The sequence below is a fragment of the Lithobates pipiens genome, unplaced genomic scaffold (genome assembly GCF_037356315.1).
Source record: "Lithobates pipiens isolate NorthernLeopardFrog02 unplaced genomic scaffold, aLitPip1_a1.2 Scaffold_3, whole genome shotgun sequence".
NCBI lineage: Eukaryota > Metazoa > Chordata > Amphibia > Anura > Ranidae > Lithobates > Lithobates pipiens.
Window position 1 is genome coordinate 256,344,988 of NW_027507790.1, and position 15,047 is coordinate 256,360,034.

At 40.9% G+C, this 15,047-nt stretch overlaps 1 protein-coding gene across 6 annotated transcripts in view; it reads right to left on the reverse strand.

Moving 5' to 3' along the window:
• Nucleotides 1-15,047, reverse strand: part of SLC14A1 (solute carrier family 14 member 1 (Kidd blood group)) — an 86,677-nt gene that overhangs the window by 12,598 nt on the left and 59,032 nt on the right. For 4 of the 6 annotated variants that reach the window (XM_077463078.1, XM_077463076.1, XM_077463082.1 and 1 more), the window contains exons 2-6: nucleotides 14,374-14,545; nucleotides 4,312-4,413; nucleotides 3,979-4,168; nucleotides 1,829-1,957; nucleotides 1,547-1,739 (exon numbers count right to left, since the gene is read on the reverse strand). In XM_077463078.1, the coding sequence (XP_077319204.1) occupies nucleotides 1,547-1,739; nucleotides 1,829-1,957; nucleotides 3,979-4,168; nucleotides 4,312-4,413; nucleotides 14,374-14,524 (765 nt within the window). In that variant the 5' untranslated portion in view covers nucleotides 14,525-14,545. The remainder of the gene's footprint in view (nucleotides 1-1,546; nucleotides 1,740-1,828; nucleotides 1,958-3,978; nucleotides 4,169-4,311; nucleotides 4,414-14,373; nucleotides 14,546-15,047) is intronic. The other 2 variants (XM_077463079.1, XM_077463080.1) reach the window with 2 other exon arrangements.

A 15,047-nucleotide genomic window follows, 5' to 3' on the forward strand; every position in this document is an offset into this window, starting at 1 on the left:
GGTTGCTGAACTGGTGAATGACTGCTGGAGGAAGGGGTAGGGGGGAGCTGAGGAATAAGTGAGAGTGGATCAAGAGTAGCTGAGCTGCTGAGCCACAGCTGGGGGGGGGGGGTCCATAAAGGCACATGAGTGCCGCCCACTCTTTCCTGCCACCCCCTCTAGCACCGATAGATTTGTGCAATGCATGAATCCATCTATGGCCCGCCGCTGCCACCCCCTATTCAGGTGCCCGCCATATACTCGAATAGGCGTAAAAAATGGTGATCTGTGAGCGCCATGCTTGGTGCTCGCAGGCCACTCAGCTGTGTTATAAAAGCGAATGAATATTCACTTTCCTAAGACTAAATCGCCTCTCCACGGTCATTGTTCCGCCTCTCAATCAGGTGCTTGGATCTTTTACCCGATTGGCTGAAAGGACAGGTGCTGTGGTTGGATGCCTATCAGGCATCCAATCATAGCAGAGGACAGGAGAAGACATGGAGAGCATTGAGGAGCTGTTCCACTGAAACAAGGTAAGTGCAGACGACGGGCGGGGGGGGGGGGGGGGGGGCACACTGACAGCATTTGATATGGCATGCTGGCAGTATTTGATGGAGCACAGTGGTGGCAATTGATGGAGCACAGTTTTTTTCTGAATTGACATTTTCCAAGAATTGGAACTCGCTTAGAGGGAGAAATTGTGAAAATGAGCTGCTGAGCCACTGCTGGAAGAAGGAGAAGGGGGTGTTGAGCTGCTGGCTTACTACTAGTAGGGGGAGCAGTTTCAGCTGAGCTGCTAAGACACTGCTTTGAGGGGTGGGGGGGTGGTGTCTGAACCTCTAATTGACTGTGGGAGATGGAATTAGGTGGAGCCAAGATGCTGAATAACTGCTGAGAGTGCAGCAAAGGGAGCTAAACTGCTGAGTCGCTTCTCTAAGGCTTCATATACGCTTAAACGACTTTGACCGACGGCCGTGGGAAAGTGCAAAACACTAATTTTGAGGTCAGTGGTCAAAACATTTCATCCTGAAGGCAATTCATTCAAGAGAGAGGTTGAAGCTCCCCTAACCGCAGCAGGTCCTAAACAATCCCAAAAGCTTATGGGTACATGACCACATAGGCTTGTATGGAGTTGAGTTTAGGAGCTTTGGCTAAAAAACACCAAAAGCTCCTAAACTCAAGTTTAGGAGCTGCAATGTACATGGAGCCTAAGGGGTATCGGGGTCTGGGAGGGGAGCAGGCGAACCTGCGCTGCTGAGTCACAGCTGGAAAAGGGGGAGCAGACAGAGCTGACCTTCTGAGATACTACTGGAAGAGAGGAGCTGAGCACCTGAAAGTATAAATGCTTTTGCTGTGACATTTGAGGATGAATTTCCCTACAGGGTTTGCAGCTACAGATATCAAGTGAGTTATTTTAAAGCTCATTTAGTGCTTGTTCAGAATGTGTAAATATTTGAATAGGTTCTGGCCTCAGGCTCACCAACCCAATAAATATCTGCGTCAAGCGAGCTTCACACTACCGCAATTTTGTAATGAACAGGAAACCCTCATTCTGTAGCAGACTTACCTGTGGTATGTCAACATCAGACCAGGAAATGTTTGGGACGACACCTGTAGGCCGAAAATCCACAGTGGGGAAGAATTCATTGTTGGGGCCAGTGGCAGCCAAGTGCAGACAAACGGCGATATTGAAAGGCAGCGTAAAAACTGGCAGGTCCCACCTACTAAAAATGTTACCCAAAGCACTGGACAGGAGCGGACTGCAAGAGAAGACAATGGACATTGAAAAGGTGATTAACGTCCCACCCCAGCCCTTCAGATAAATTCTGCATTAGACTGAAAGACATACCAGGCCATTGACATGACAGCCACAGGGAAAAGTAGCCACCCATACCAGTCTTCTTTAGCAGAGAATACAGCCATCAGCAGCCCCACTAACATTGCACTGTATCCATGGAGTCCGGCTGCTATTGCAGACCTGTTAAATGACAAAAACACATTTATTGGTGACTCCGCTTCATATTTGGTGTACATTTCAATTCCAGCAAACTATTTATCAACTCACTGCCTGCCCAGCCAAATAATGTGATTGAGAATTAAAAAAAATAATTATAATTCATCGAAATTAGTAGATTAATCGATATTAAAAAAAAAAAAAAAAAGAAGATTAAATTGAACACGAAAATTTTTATTAGTAACAGCCCTAATGCATACTATTTTGTGTGTAAAATCGCCAAGTCCTTGTGTATGTTTAGTATCTTGCAAAATGTGTGGGGGCTTGTCTCACAGCAGTGTATTCTTAAGCACATAATTTTTTCTTTTGCAGGCTGAGAGCACTAAAGCAATGGCTTCCTCATTAGTTGTGTCGACGCGCTAGGGATTCTTTGAGCTACTTGCCTGAATGACCTCCTATCTGATGTTGCCTGTATAGTTCTGGGGCCAGAAGTGGATCCTTGCAATTTCTTGGAACTTTTTACTTTTTTAATATTCCTGCATTTGTGTGAATTAATTGATTATTGCAATACGTTATTTATTTTGGCTATAAAACACTTTTAGCTTATTGTATATTATGGAGGTATGATGCCAAACATATCAAAAATAAAATTTAGGTTTTACATACAGTTAAATAACACATAAGGATGCATTTATTAGAAGAAAAAAAAAACTGCATAGCAATTCACCCAATGAATGTACATGTACCCATGTGTATTCGTTCTCCGTGCACAGGGCAAAAAATAAAAAATAATGATTTTAAAGCTATTCCTTGTTGCTTGACCAATTTTCATAGATTTAAAATGGAAAGTACAACATTTGGCCACCAATGGCCATCTAACGGCCAAATTTGGTATTTTCCAGTTTAAAGAAAACCTGCACCTGGAGAAATACATTGTTTTCTGGTCATCATGCTTATGTATTGGGTAGAGCAGGGCAACCCGACCCCTGCCGCACCCGGCCCACTGCCACTAAATCTCCAGCCCGTCAGTGCCTATGATTAATTCATGGACACCTGGCCCGTGGACAAGTGATTGTCTGTTTAAAAATTACATCTGCAAAAGTGTCTGCTCTATAATAAAAATGCAACTATATTCCTCATTAAGAACACCGCTTGTGGCTCCTCCTCTCTTCCCCTCCAGACTGACGTCATTCTCGGCCCCGCCCACTGCAATTGTCAGATGAGGAAAACAGAGGCGGCGGGTCACGTGAGCACCGCTCTTAATGGGGTATATAGCTGCATTTTTATTATACAACACAGACACCTTTGCAGATTACATTTTTAAACAGAGTAAATAATAGGAATACAGTCCACAGCCACCTCTGTGCCCACCTCTCCACAGCCACCTCAGTACACCCCCCACATCCACCTCTGTAGCCCCCCCGCTGTCCACAGTCACCTCTGTATCCCACATCCACCTCTGTACCCCCCTATCCACATCCACCTCTGTATCCCCCCGTACACAGCCACCCACGTACCCCCCCATACACAGCCACCCACGTACCCCCCCATACACAGCCACCCACGTACCCCCCATACACAGCCACCCACGTACCCCCCATACACAGCCACCCACGTACCCCCCATACACAGCCACCCACGTACCCCCCATACACAGCCACCCACGTACCCCCCGTACACAGCCAACATCTGTACCCCTCCCTGTCCACACCCCTCACTGTACCCCCCTCTTTACCGCCCTATCTTTATTTATTAGCAGGTGAATCATGGTTAATCAGGTGAATCAGGTTAATCATGCTGATCCATTGCTGACCCAAGGCAATCCTATTGAAGCCAGAATCACATAGGCAGCTAGATTTTAGGAAAATCTCAAGGTCACCTACAAGTTTCACTCAGTGCAAGTTATTTTTTGGAATTTTTATTTTCTGTTCTCTCTTAGAATTTATGTTTGAATGAATGAATGAAATACTTGTATAGCGCACAATGCGAACTGAATCGCCTCTAGGCGCTGTTTATTGTGAAGATAAAGAAAATTTGCAGATTACCTGTCCTGACTGAGAAGGAGGGCAGTGAGCGTGGACACGGCGGTTCCCAGGCATCCTGCGATCGCCCACCATGGGTTTTGGAGGAAGAGTGCAGCGATAATTATGAGTCCACTCAGAGGATTGCTGACAAACATGACCTGAGATGCTCCACGTAGCACCCAATCAATGAACTGGAAGATGATGGGTTTATCTAAAAACAGAACAATACAATATATTATTTATTATAGATATTTATATTAGAGAAAACAATTTATTCAACCCCAGCACTCATGGAGCTTACACTCTAAAGTTCCTATTTCATATGCATACATACACATAATAGGGCCAATTTACCTTCCAGCATATCTTTGGAGTGCAGGAGGAAGTCAGAGTACCACAAGGAAAGCAGTGCAATGACAGGGAGAGCATGCAAACTCCATGCTGACAGTGTCTTGACTGGGATTCATACCGGGGACCAGAAGAGTAGATGTAAAGCATTAATTAATGACTTTCTAGCCACTTCCAATCTACGTGCATAGGTTCAAACTAATTTGTTTTTTGAGGCACACCTCCATGTAAAAATAAAAAATAAAAAGGAAAAAGACTGGTGCATTGGAAGTCAGCTAAAACATAATTTTATTATAGCATGTGAACAGTCAAAAAGCCAATGCGTTTTGGCCATCAGCTTTGGAGGCACAGCTTGAGACAATTAAAACCATTATTTTATCTTTTTACTAAACTATTAAAATACATGATCAAACACAATTAAAATGGTGACTTACCCTAATGAAGGGGAATCTTCTGGAGGACTTATATTGCATCTGTTATTCCACAAAAAGGTGTGTGAATCAACATACCAAAAGGCGCAATATTGCAAGAAAATTGGGAAGGATTTGGTATGGCTTCTAAAAAGACATATTGTGTCTCATTCAGGATCCTGTTGTCTGAGTTCCATTGTAGCTCCCGAGAGATAGAGGATAGATAGAGATAGATTATATAATCTATATATATATTTTTTTTTTAGCACAATTAAAATGCAGTCAATAATGTTTCAAAAGAGAATTTTCCTTACACATTACAGTCCAATATATAATGCAAGTGTTGCTGAATGTGTTTCTTGGAATATATACACTTCGATCTGTAGCTACAATTGAATACAGACTATTGGATCTGAATGAGACGTTAGATGTTTTTTTTAGAAACCATACAACAATGAAATGGAATATATAAATGCCACAATATATCATATGGCAAGTAGGAGACATACCTGGGTCCACCGTTTTCCCCCCTTTTTGGTCTCAGGCGTGGTTCCATCTATGCACGCACCCCCTTTCAGCATATCAGGTACTTACCATACAACACATTCTGGTTGTACGGTTTCTAAAAAACTACTCGAGTCTCATTCAGATTTAGTAGTCTGTATTCAATTGTAGCTCCTAATGAAGTGGATATATTCCAGTAAACACGTTGAGTAACACTTACATTATATTTTGGACTGTAATGTGGAAGGAAAATCTATTCACTTTTGAAAAATGAATGTATTTTTAATTGTGTTTGATGAGAATTTAATCCTATTCAATAGTTTTGTAAAAAATAAAAATAATGATTTTAATTATTGTCTCAACCAACGCATCAAAAGTCCCACAAGAAACTGTAATTGTTTATAGAACATGCATAAGTTCGATTGACACCTCAATGTCAATGGTCAGGGCAGGTTTCCTGATTAGGACAACATAAGACCATGCCAACCCAATGACTCTCGGCTCCACCTCTTATGCCCCATACACACAAGCAGATTTTCCATTGGAAAAAAACTTGGATGGTTTTCCCGACGGAATTCCGCTCAAGCTTTGCTTGCATACACACGGTCACACAAAAGTTCTCTGAACTTACAACCGTCATGAACGCGGTGACATGCAACACTACGACGAGCCAAGATAATGAAGTTCAATGCTTCCGAGCATGCTTTGAATTGTCGGAATTTGTACAGACAAAAATCGTAATTTCAATTTTCAGAACTTTTTCCGACTGAAAAATAGAGAACTTGCTCTCAATCTTTTTCTGGCGGGAATTCCACCAGCAAAAGTCCGATGGAGCATACACACAGTCAGAATTTGCGACCAAAAGCTCACATCAGACTTTTGCTTGGGGAATTTCTGATTCCGAGTGTGTATGGGGCATTAGAATCTCTACAGGAAGCATAGGTGACAACACATGAAAAGCAATTGGTTAACATGGACAAAGTGTTGTCACTCTATAACAGAAAGACCCTGAACAAGGACCTTCATGTCAAAATTACCAGGTATTTTAATTTAGGCTGCAGTGTTTCAAAGATTTAAAAGTAAATGACATCGACATGTTAAAGGTTATATGAGAGTTTAGTGATTAGGTTTACTAAATAGCAGCCATTATTTTAAATTGGTTTCAGTCCCTTACACAAGGAGACCATACATGAGGCCGTTGGCAGAGAAAGGTTAGACTGTCTCTGCCGATTATCAGTGGGCTGGTGTTGACTCTCAAGGCCAACAAATAGTTTGGCAGAACACACATAGCTGACGTGGAAGAGAATTGGTGGATGCTGTTGATATTTACTTACCAAAGGGTGGCCATATTTCGTAACTGTTGCCTGTGCACTCATAAAAATATTTAAACACTTTAAGACCTTAAAGCGAAAGTTCACTCTTCTACCTTCCTCCCATGCCTTTAACGCTTGGAACAGCCTGGGTGAGGACAGTGCTGGATCCCTGGATAGGTATGTGTCCTGGCAGGAGCAGCTGTCAAAATACAGCCTACACCTGCATAAAATCACACTTGCAGATACACTATTACTCAAAAATAAGTAAAAGTCTAATGCATTTTTACATTGCATTTACCATTTCATTCATAGCTATATCAAAGGTGAGACCTTTGGTCTGCAGGTGGCATCAACTGTAAGTACTTCAAGAATGGAAAGCTTATTCAGTGCCTGGTGCCAGTATGAAACCTTCAGCAAAATCAAGCCTGCAAAAACTTAGTACATCCCAGCCTTTCAACCACGGTGCCCAGGCAACCTGGAGTGCCTTGAGGTTTCTTCAGGGGTGCCTCAGAAAAATGCCTAAAAATTGCCCAAATATTGTATACAAAAGACGGTAGGTGGATGAAGTCTTCCTTCCTTTTAGCTATATAAAGCCACAGGTTTTCTTTGTGCACCATTATGACCTTCTAGTTGCTGACCTGCTAACCTCCAATGACATCATCAGTTGATAAAGGAGGATGTCAGTCACCTGCATACCATGCTTGTTTTGACCCCCTCCCTCTCCATTAGTTTTGGGGTCACATTAGCTGGTTGATGGAGAAAAACTGGGGAAGAAGAGAAATATTGGAATACTAGTCAAGGGCTGGGACAGCGATAATAATGGGGGATTTTAACTACCCAGAAATTGACTGGAGTAGTAGCACTGCTGGGACAGTTAAAAGGGCAAAAAATGTATAAACCTATTACAGGACAATTTTATGGTCCAGTTTATTGAGGCCCCAACTAGGAATGATGCTCTGTTACACCTGGTAATCTCAAACCATGCAGAACGTATTACTAATGTTGAGATAAAGGAACACCTGGGTAGCAGTGACCATAACATGGATTTTATTTGATGTTAGTTGTAAGCAAAAATCACATACGGGAAAGATAAAAAACACTTAATTTCAAATTAGCAAATTTTCCAAGGATGAGGGCTGCTCTCCAGGATTTAGACTGTGAGAGAATATTGGCATCAATGGGCACAGAACAGAAATGGGAATTCTTCAAAAAGACTGTTTGTGATCTCGCTGCAAAGTATATTCCGATGGGCAAGGTTTAAAAGGCTAAAATTAAAACCTATGTGGCTCACGGCCAAAGTTAAAAAAAGCTATAAACTATAAGAAAAGAGCTTTTAAAAAACATAAAAATGAAGGAACACTAGTGTCATTTAAATGTTACAAAGAATATAACAGAATATGTAAAAAGGAAATCAAGGATGCAAAAATTCAAAAACGAAAGACAGATTGCAAAAGATAGTAGGACAAACCCCAAAAAATTCTTCAACATGTGCATCCATCATTACAAGGTGAGGCTACCAGCACAGTGAATATAACTACACCAATACCTGATTAAAACAACAAAACACTTGAAAATGTACAATGCCTTTAACCACTTCAGCCCTGGAAGATTCTCGACCTTAATGACCAGGCCACTTTTTGCAATACAGCACTGTGTCGCTTTAACTGACAATTGTGCTGTCGTGTGATGCTGTACCCAAATTAAATGGATGTCTTTTTTTCCCCATAGAGCTATCTTTTGGTGGTATTTGATCACCTCTGGGGTTTTTATTTGACGCTATAAACAAAAAAAAGACCAACAAGTTTGAAAAACAAACAAAAACAAAACAAAAAACAAAACAATATTTTTTACTTTTTGCTATAATAAATATCCAAAAATAAATAAATTCTTTCATCAGTTTAGGCCGTTATACATTCTTCTACATATTTTTGGGGAAAAAAAAACAAATAAAACAAATCAATAAATCGCAATAAGTGTATATTGATTGATTTGCACATAAGTTATAGCTTCTACAAAATAGGGGATAGAGTTATGGCATTTCATTTTATTTTTTTTTTTATTAGTAATGGCAGCATTCAGCGATTTTTAGCGCGAATGACATTGTGGCGGACAAAATCGGACACTTTTGACAGTTTTTTGGGACCAGTGACATTTATACAGGGATCAGAGCTAAAAATAGCCATTGATTACTGTATAAATGTCACTGGCAGGGAAGGGGTTAACACTAGGGACAATCAAGGGGTTAAATGTGTTCCATCATGAGTGTTTCTAACTGTGGGGGGATGGGACTGACTGGAGGAGACATATCGCTGTTCCTAATTACTAGGAACAGCAGATCTGTGTCTCCTCCCCTGTCAGAATGGGGATTTACATATACAGATCCCGGTTCTGGCTCTCGTGCCCGGTAGACATCGCGTGCATCTGCTATGGCTTTTAAAGGAGCTGATCTATCCATACGTCGATTCGTGGGAACGAGCCAACTTGCTGACGTAAATGTGTGTGAGCTGGTCGGCAAGTGGTTAAATATACATTGAAAGAGTTTGCTATATTCGTTTTAAAGTTCAAAAAATACCTGTGTTGATTTTGCTAGAAACCTTGTTTGAGCTGAAAACTTGTTGTTCTGCCTGTGCTGTGTTCTCGAAACTACAAAACTACACCCCCTATGTTATGGACAATAGAAGGGGGGCAGTGAAAGTCGTCATCTTGGCAGAATCACCAGGTGATTATAAATAAAAAAAATAAAATAAACCTCGAAAGAAAGAAAACTAAGGCAGTCACCATATCCAAGGCTGCATTCACACCTGAGCGTTTCAAAAGGCATGCATTTTTACTGCGAATTTGTCGCCGCAATTTTGTTCAGGTCACCAATGTAAAAAGCAGAACACCTGTAACCTGCCCCAAAGAAGCTCATGTTCTTTTTTGAGCTTAGGGCGTTTTTCAGGTGTTTTGCTTCAGATGACAAAATGCTCAGATGTGAACAGGTGTCATTGAAATACATGGGATTTTGCTGTTCGGGCAATTTTCATGTGTTTTTTGGGATTTTTACGAGTTTTTTTTTTTTAAGAGCAGAAAGCACTCAGGTGTGAATGCAGCCTTAAGACTCGTACAATCATTGGCTGACCGAGCTTCTGATTTTTGTCAAAACAGCGCATGCACGTATCTTGTCCTGCATACGAACGGTATGAAATATGTTTGACAAACACGAACGTAGTGACGTACTATGAGACTATAAAGGAGGATGTTAATTTCTCAGGCACCATTCACTCCTGAGCATAGTTTTTTTTTTAGGCAGAAAGTCGCACGATTTTTCTGCGATTTTGTATAGGTCACCAATGTAAAAAGCAGACGCCTGTAATCTGCCCAAAAAAACAAAAAACAAAAAAAAACAAAAAAAAAAAAACTTGTTTGAGCTTCAGAGGTTTTGGAGCTTCTGGCTTCATGTGTTTTGGAGTGGAGATGTGAGCCATCTCCATAGGAGAATTGATTTTTTTTTCCCCTCCAGCGTTTTGCAGCTTCATCTTCAAGCTACAAAATGTTCAGGTGTGAATGGGGCCTCAAGTGCCACTCTTTGGGCTCCTTCTGCTAATTTCGTGTTAGTAGAAGTTTGGCAAGTGTTGATTTGCACTTTTCAGTTCGCCTCTGAGCGGCCGTACGTCAACCAGTCATGTTGCGTAATCGGAGGAGAGAACATGTGATTATTGAGCTAGGAGTTATTGCTTTGTCCCAAGTCCAGAAACAGGAAGAAGAGTTCTTGGACCAAAAATTGGTTGCTCAATCGTGACCAATTATGTCATATGCCATTGCTGCAGGAGCTCCAGGAGAATAATCCATATGATTTTCGGAATCATCTCCGGATGACGGGTCCCTGCTTTCACCACCTCTTGGCATTGATGACCCCCTATATTAAGAAGCAGGACACATGTATGAGGCTTTCCATCACTCCAGAGCAAAGGCTCATATCCATCTTGCGGTACTGGGTGACGGGGAGAAGTCTCCAGGACCTCAAGTTTACTACTGGGATCTCCCCCCGGGCTCTGGGAGTCATTATTCCAGAGACCTGCTCAGCCATCATTCAAGCCCTGCAGAAGGACTATATTAGTATTTTTTTTACCTTTAAGATCACATTCTATGTATTTATGTTTGCTAATGTATTTTATTAATTTGTTAGTTACATAATTATCAATATTGTAATATGCTGTCAATGTCCTCTTTGTCCTTGTGCATGCTGTAAGATTTTCCTGCTCCTTTTTTGGCCTACATGCATATTTTCCTTCAATAACCTCCCCAGCATGCTATCCAGGGCCCATACACACCTAGCCTGGTGATAATATTTTGTCAGCTACATTTTGTGGCTCTAACCAACTCCTAAAACGTGTAAAAATGCTATTGGTGTCCTCAAATTCGGGCAGAGTGCAAGAGGCCATTTTGTTGGGCCCATTTGGAACTCATTTGGAACAACCCCCCCCCATCCAATTACTCTATCCGCTGACTTTGAAAAACCCATACACACTATCCCTCATTTGTGTTCAAATTTCTGTAGAAATTCACCAAACCATGTAGTGCAAGGGCCTGCCTGATTACCTAAAAATGTAAACTTCTTAAGTTGTTGTCTTCTAATATATTGATTGGTTAAATCATAAATGTCAAAATGTGCTGCAATATGGACAGTGTGTATCCAGCTTTTTAGATTATGACACCAATAGCGTAAGGAGGGGCTGGCCAAAGTATCACTGATTATTTATGCAAACAGCTCTCATGGAAGTGGAGAACCATGGTTACCTGTCCAAAATATCTACCCATTCCCCCCCCTAATTTGTCTAACGGGCCACCGGAGGGGGTGGAAGGAATCGGATAAGTTGACCTTCCACGTTTGTCTTTTCATTTAAGTGTATCCTTATGTTGACTAAGCACGTTTGTGTTAAATCTGATTGCAATGTTATGTGCAGAAGTAGTAATTTTTTTTTTTAATCCACAGTTTCCCTCCAACCCAGAGCAAAGGCAAAGCACATTCACATGTGCGTTTTAAGGTTTTAAAACAAACCAACATCTTGGTGTATAACATGTATGTTTTGCATAATTTCTCTTTTTTTTGTGGCTAAACAGGCATGTTCTAAACCATTAGATACACATTTTAAACTCAGTAACTTACAAAGTTCGAGTTTGGTAAAGTGAAGCAAAAGATATACTCCGAAGGTTGGCCATTTAAAAAGGGAGCTGAACAAGGTCCTGGACTCTGGAGATCTGGAGCAGCAGCGGGTGACCTATATGTCCCCAGGCTGTGGTATTACAACAGCCTGCGGTTTTTGACAGACCAGACCGAACCCAGGCCATCGCTGTCTACGCTCCCTTTGACATCCGCAGAGGCCACAGCTCCTGAGGGCCACACAGGTCCTGATACACAGGATGAAGATTTGGAGGAGCCCAGCTTGACCCAGGTATAGCATTGTTGAACATATTTTTATCCAGAAATACAAATGATGATAACTAGATGTTATTGGGAAAATATTTCTGCCTTAACAAAGTGGTTTCCATAATCAATAGACCGTAGAGACCAAAAATGATTTGAACAAGAATGAAAAATTCTGGGGTCAGAATGATAGTCTTTTCCATTTCTCCACATTTAATTTGCAACAGTGAGGAGATCAAAATTGTGTGTGATTGATGACCAAACCCCAAAAAAGATTCTAATTATGTCCCATTTTCATACACAGGAAAGTGTCAGCGGCCAGTAGCCAGATGGAGTCACAGACCCCCCCTCCCCCCATGCCCTCCTGCTGCAAAAAGAGCCAGGAAGAGCAGGAATCTGGGAGGAGGCCACGGCTTCCTTTCTAAGCCAGGCCACTACTGCACTCTGTACTGACCCAGATGAGGCTGAAGCATTTGGGTGTGTGACAGCCAATAAATTAGGCAGATGGCCAGTAAACAAAGGAGCAGGTGTGAGGAACTCATCCTCAACAAGGGGGTGAGGGGTGACATTTCTGAAAACACCCACCTTTCAGATTTTGTGGCCCCACCTCTTCCACCTCCACAGCCAACCCACCCACTACAGCAGCATGCCAGTCAGTGGCAATACCAGCCTCAAGAACCCCAACAACCCCGCTGGTCTGGGGACTTTCACCCCTTCCCCATTACTAATTTCTATACTTTTGTATTTTTTGGAATAAAATGTTTTCATTTATCTTTTCTATATTTTTGTATGCATGGTATTCACTTTGTTAAGTTCTATGTATTTGGATGGCAGATAGCATGTCTAAATTTAAATTTGTCTTATTTCTTTTCTGCAGAATAATAAAAAAAAAAAATACTTGGCTCTGTCAAAAAAATTGGTAGGATAAAGACAGAGAGAAGGGATTATAGCACTGCCAAATATAAAAGAATATAAGAGCATTCCGGAAAAATTCATAAAAATCTATTTACTTTATTACGTATACACATATATACAAAAAAGTATCAATACATATACATTCAAAGGTGTGAGCACATACAGCACATAAATTAGAAGATAAAAGAGCAGGCCAAGATGTTGTGAAGGCCTGTGGATAGTACAGGTAATCAATTCCTACATGTTTTGCCAAAGCATTGGCTTTCTCAGGGAAATAATATATGCCCGTGCCAAATTAGTAACTTCTAAGTGAAAAAAACATAAAAGAAGAATATAAGATCTATGCAATAAATAATATATCTACATTTTCTGGATGCATGACATGGCTATGTAATCCCCCACACACCCGGTAGGTCCAGCCAGATGTCCCACCTACCCACTAGCTCCAGATGGACTCACGACGAGAGGAAGATATCCCACATTAGTATAAACATTATCCCAAACACAAAGGGCCAACATAGCCTCAAATACATATTAAAACCAGTATCAAAGGAAGGGTGCCGGAAAATATGGATGACAGAGGTATTTTGATAGGGAGATCAACTGCACATGAATCACCCCAAGTGTGTGACTACAAAGAAGAAACACACAGTTATTGAAAAAACTGCCAGTAATTATAGGCAGTTAGGTGAACACTATAATTTATATTATATATAATAAAAAGGGCTCACCTAAAAATATATAGATATATTGTTATTTATTCCATATATCTTATATTCTTCTTCCTTTTTTTTTTTTTTGGCACAGGCATATATCATTTCCCTGAGGAAGGCAATGCTTTGGTGAATATGTAGTAATTGATTGCCTGTACTATCCACTGGCCTTCACAACATCTTGGCCAGCTCTCTTATCTTCTAATGTAAATGTATGTGCTCACACCCTTGAATGTATATGTATTGATACCTTTTTGTATATATGTGTCAATGTAATAAAGTAAATTGATATTTTTTTTTTTATGAATTTTTCCGGAATGCTCTTATATTCTTTTAGATTTGGCAGAGCTATAATCCCTTCTTTCTGTCCTTATCCTACCAATTTTTTGCCATATTTATGGGGATGAGGTGCTACATACTCTGAGGATTCCCCAGCCATACCCCCTCTATTTCTTTCAATACTTGGCTATGTGTTTTACGTCAAATCACAGTTTGAGGGTAGGCAGTTAGCTTCAGTATATTACATTTTTGTTTTTGAGTTTAGATGCACTTTAACTGTTCACTTGCCAGCCACTGCCGTTTCCATAAAGCTCCAATATGGTCGGTGGAATCATCCTAACCTGACTGTCATGCACAGGGCAGCTCAATGTAGAGTCAGGAAAGATGAATAGAATACAGACAAATTTGGTTTAGGCTGGTCTGAATGGGCAAAGCCCATGTTTGCTTTCATGAAGCCCATAATTCTGTAGTAATCCATATTCTTATTATTTCTATTGTTGTTAATATTATTAAATATCATATTTTACCTTTCAGCCAGTTTCCAAATTCTTTCATTTCCCCTGAAATGTAATGGATGGCGGTGCAAAACAAACCAAGGCTGCCAGAACAGTGATTGGGACTCTCTACCGGCTTCTTCCCTTCCTTCTCCGCCATGTTGATAGGAATTTGGCACTCCATGATTTCTACTTTAGCGTAACACTACAAATTAACAGAAAATAGAGGCTCTGAATTTGTTTAAGTGCAGCAATACATTGCCATTAGACCTACCACATGCCCTGTAAAGAGAACCAGTTATGATGTTGGCCAGAGGTTTAAATATTGGAGTTTTCAATTAGCTTACTTATAAAACATTTCAATATTCTTTCTTATTTAGGTACAGTTGTGCTCATACGTTTACATGCCCTGGCAGAATTTATGATTTCTTGGCCATTTTTCAATATGAATGATAAACTTTTTTCACTCATGGTTAGGAATGAGCTTCGAGTTCGAGTCGAACATTGCCTATTCACCGAACAATTTGGGGTGTTCACGGCAAATTCAAAAAGCCGCGGAACACCCTGTACAAGTCTATGGGAGACCCCGCCCCCCTGATGCAACGGAAACCTTTATAATATGTAGCGGATGACATTTGGGACCAAATGTCATACGCATGTAAATTTAGTTTTTGCCTCAGAACAATAGGGGTTCTGAGGGTTAATTA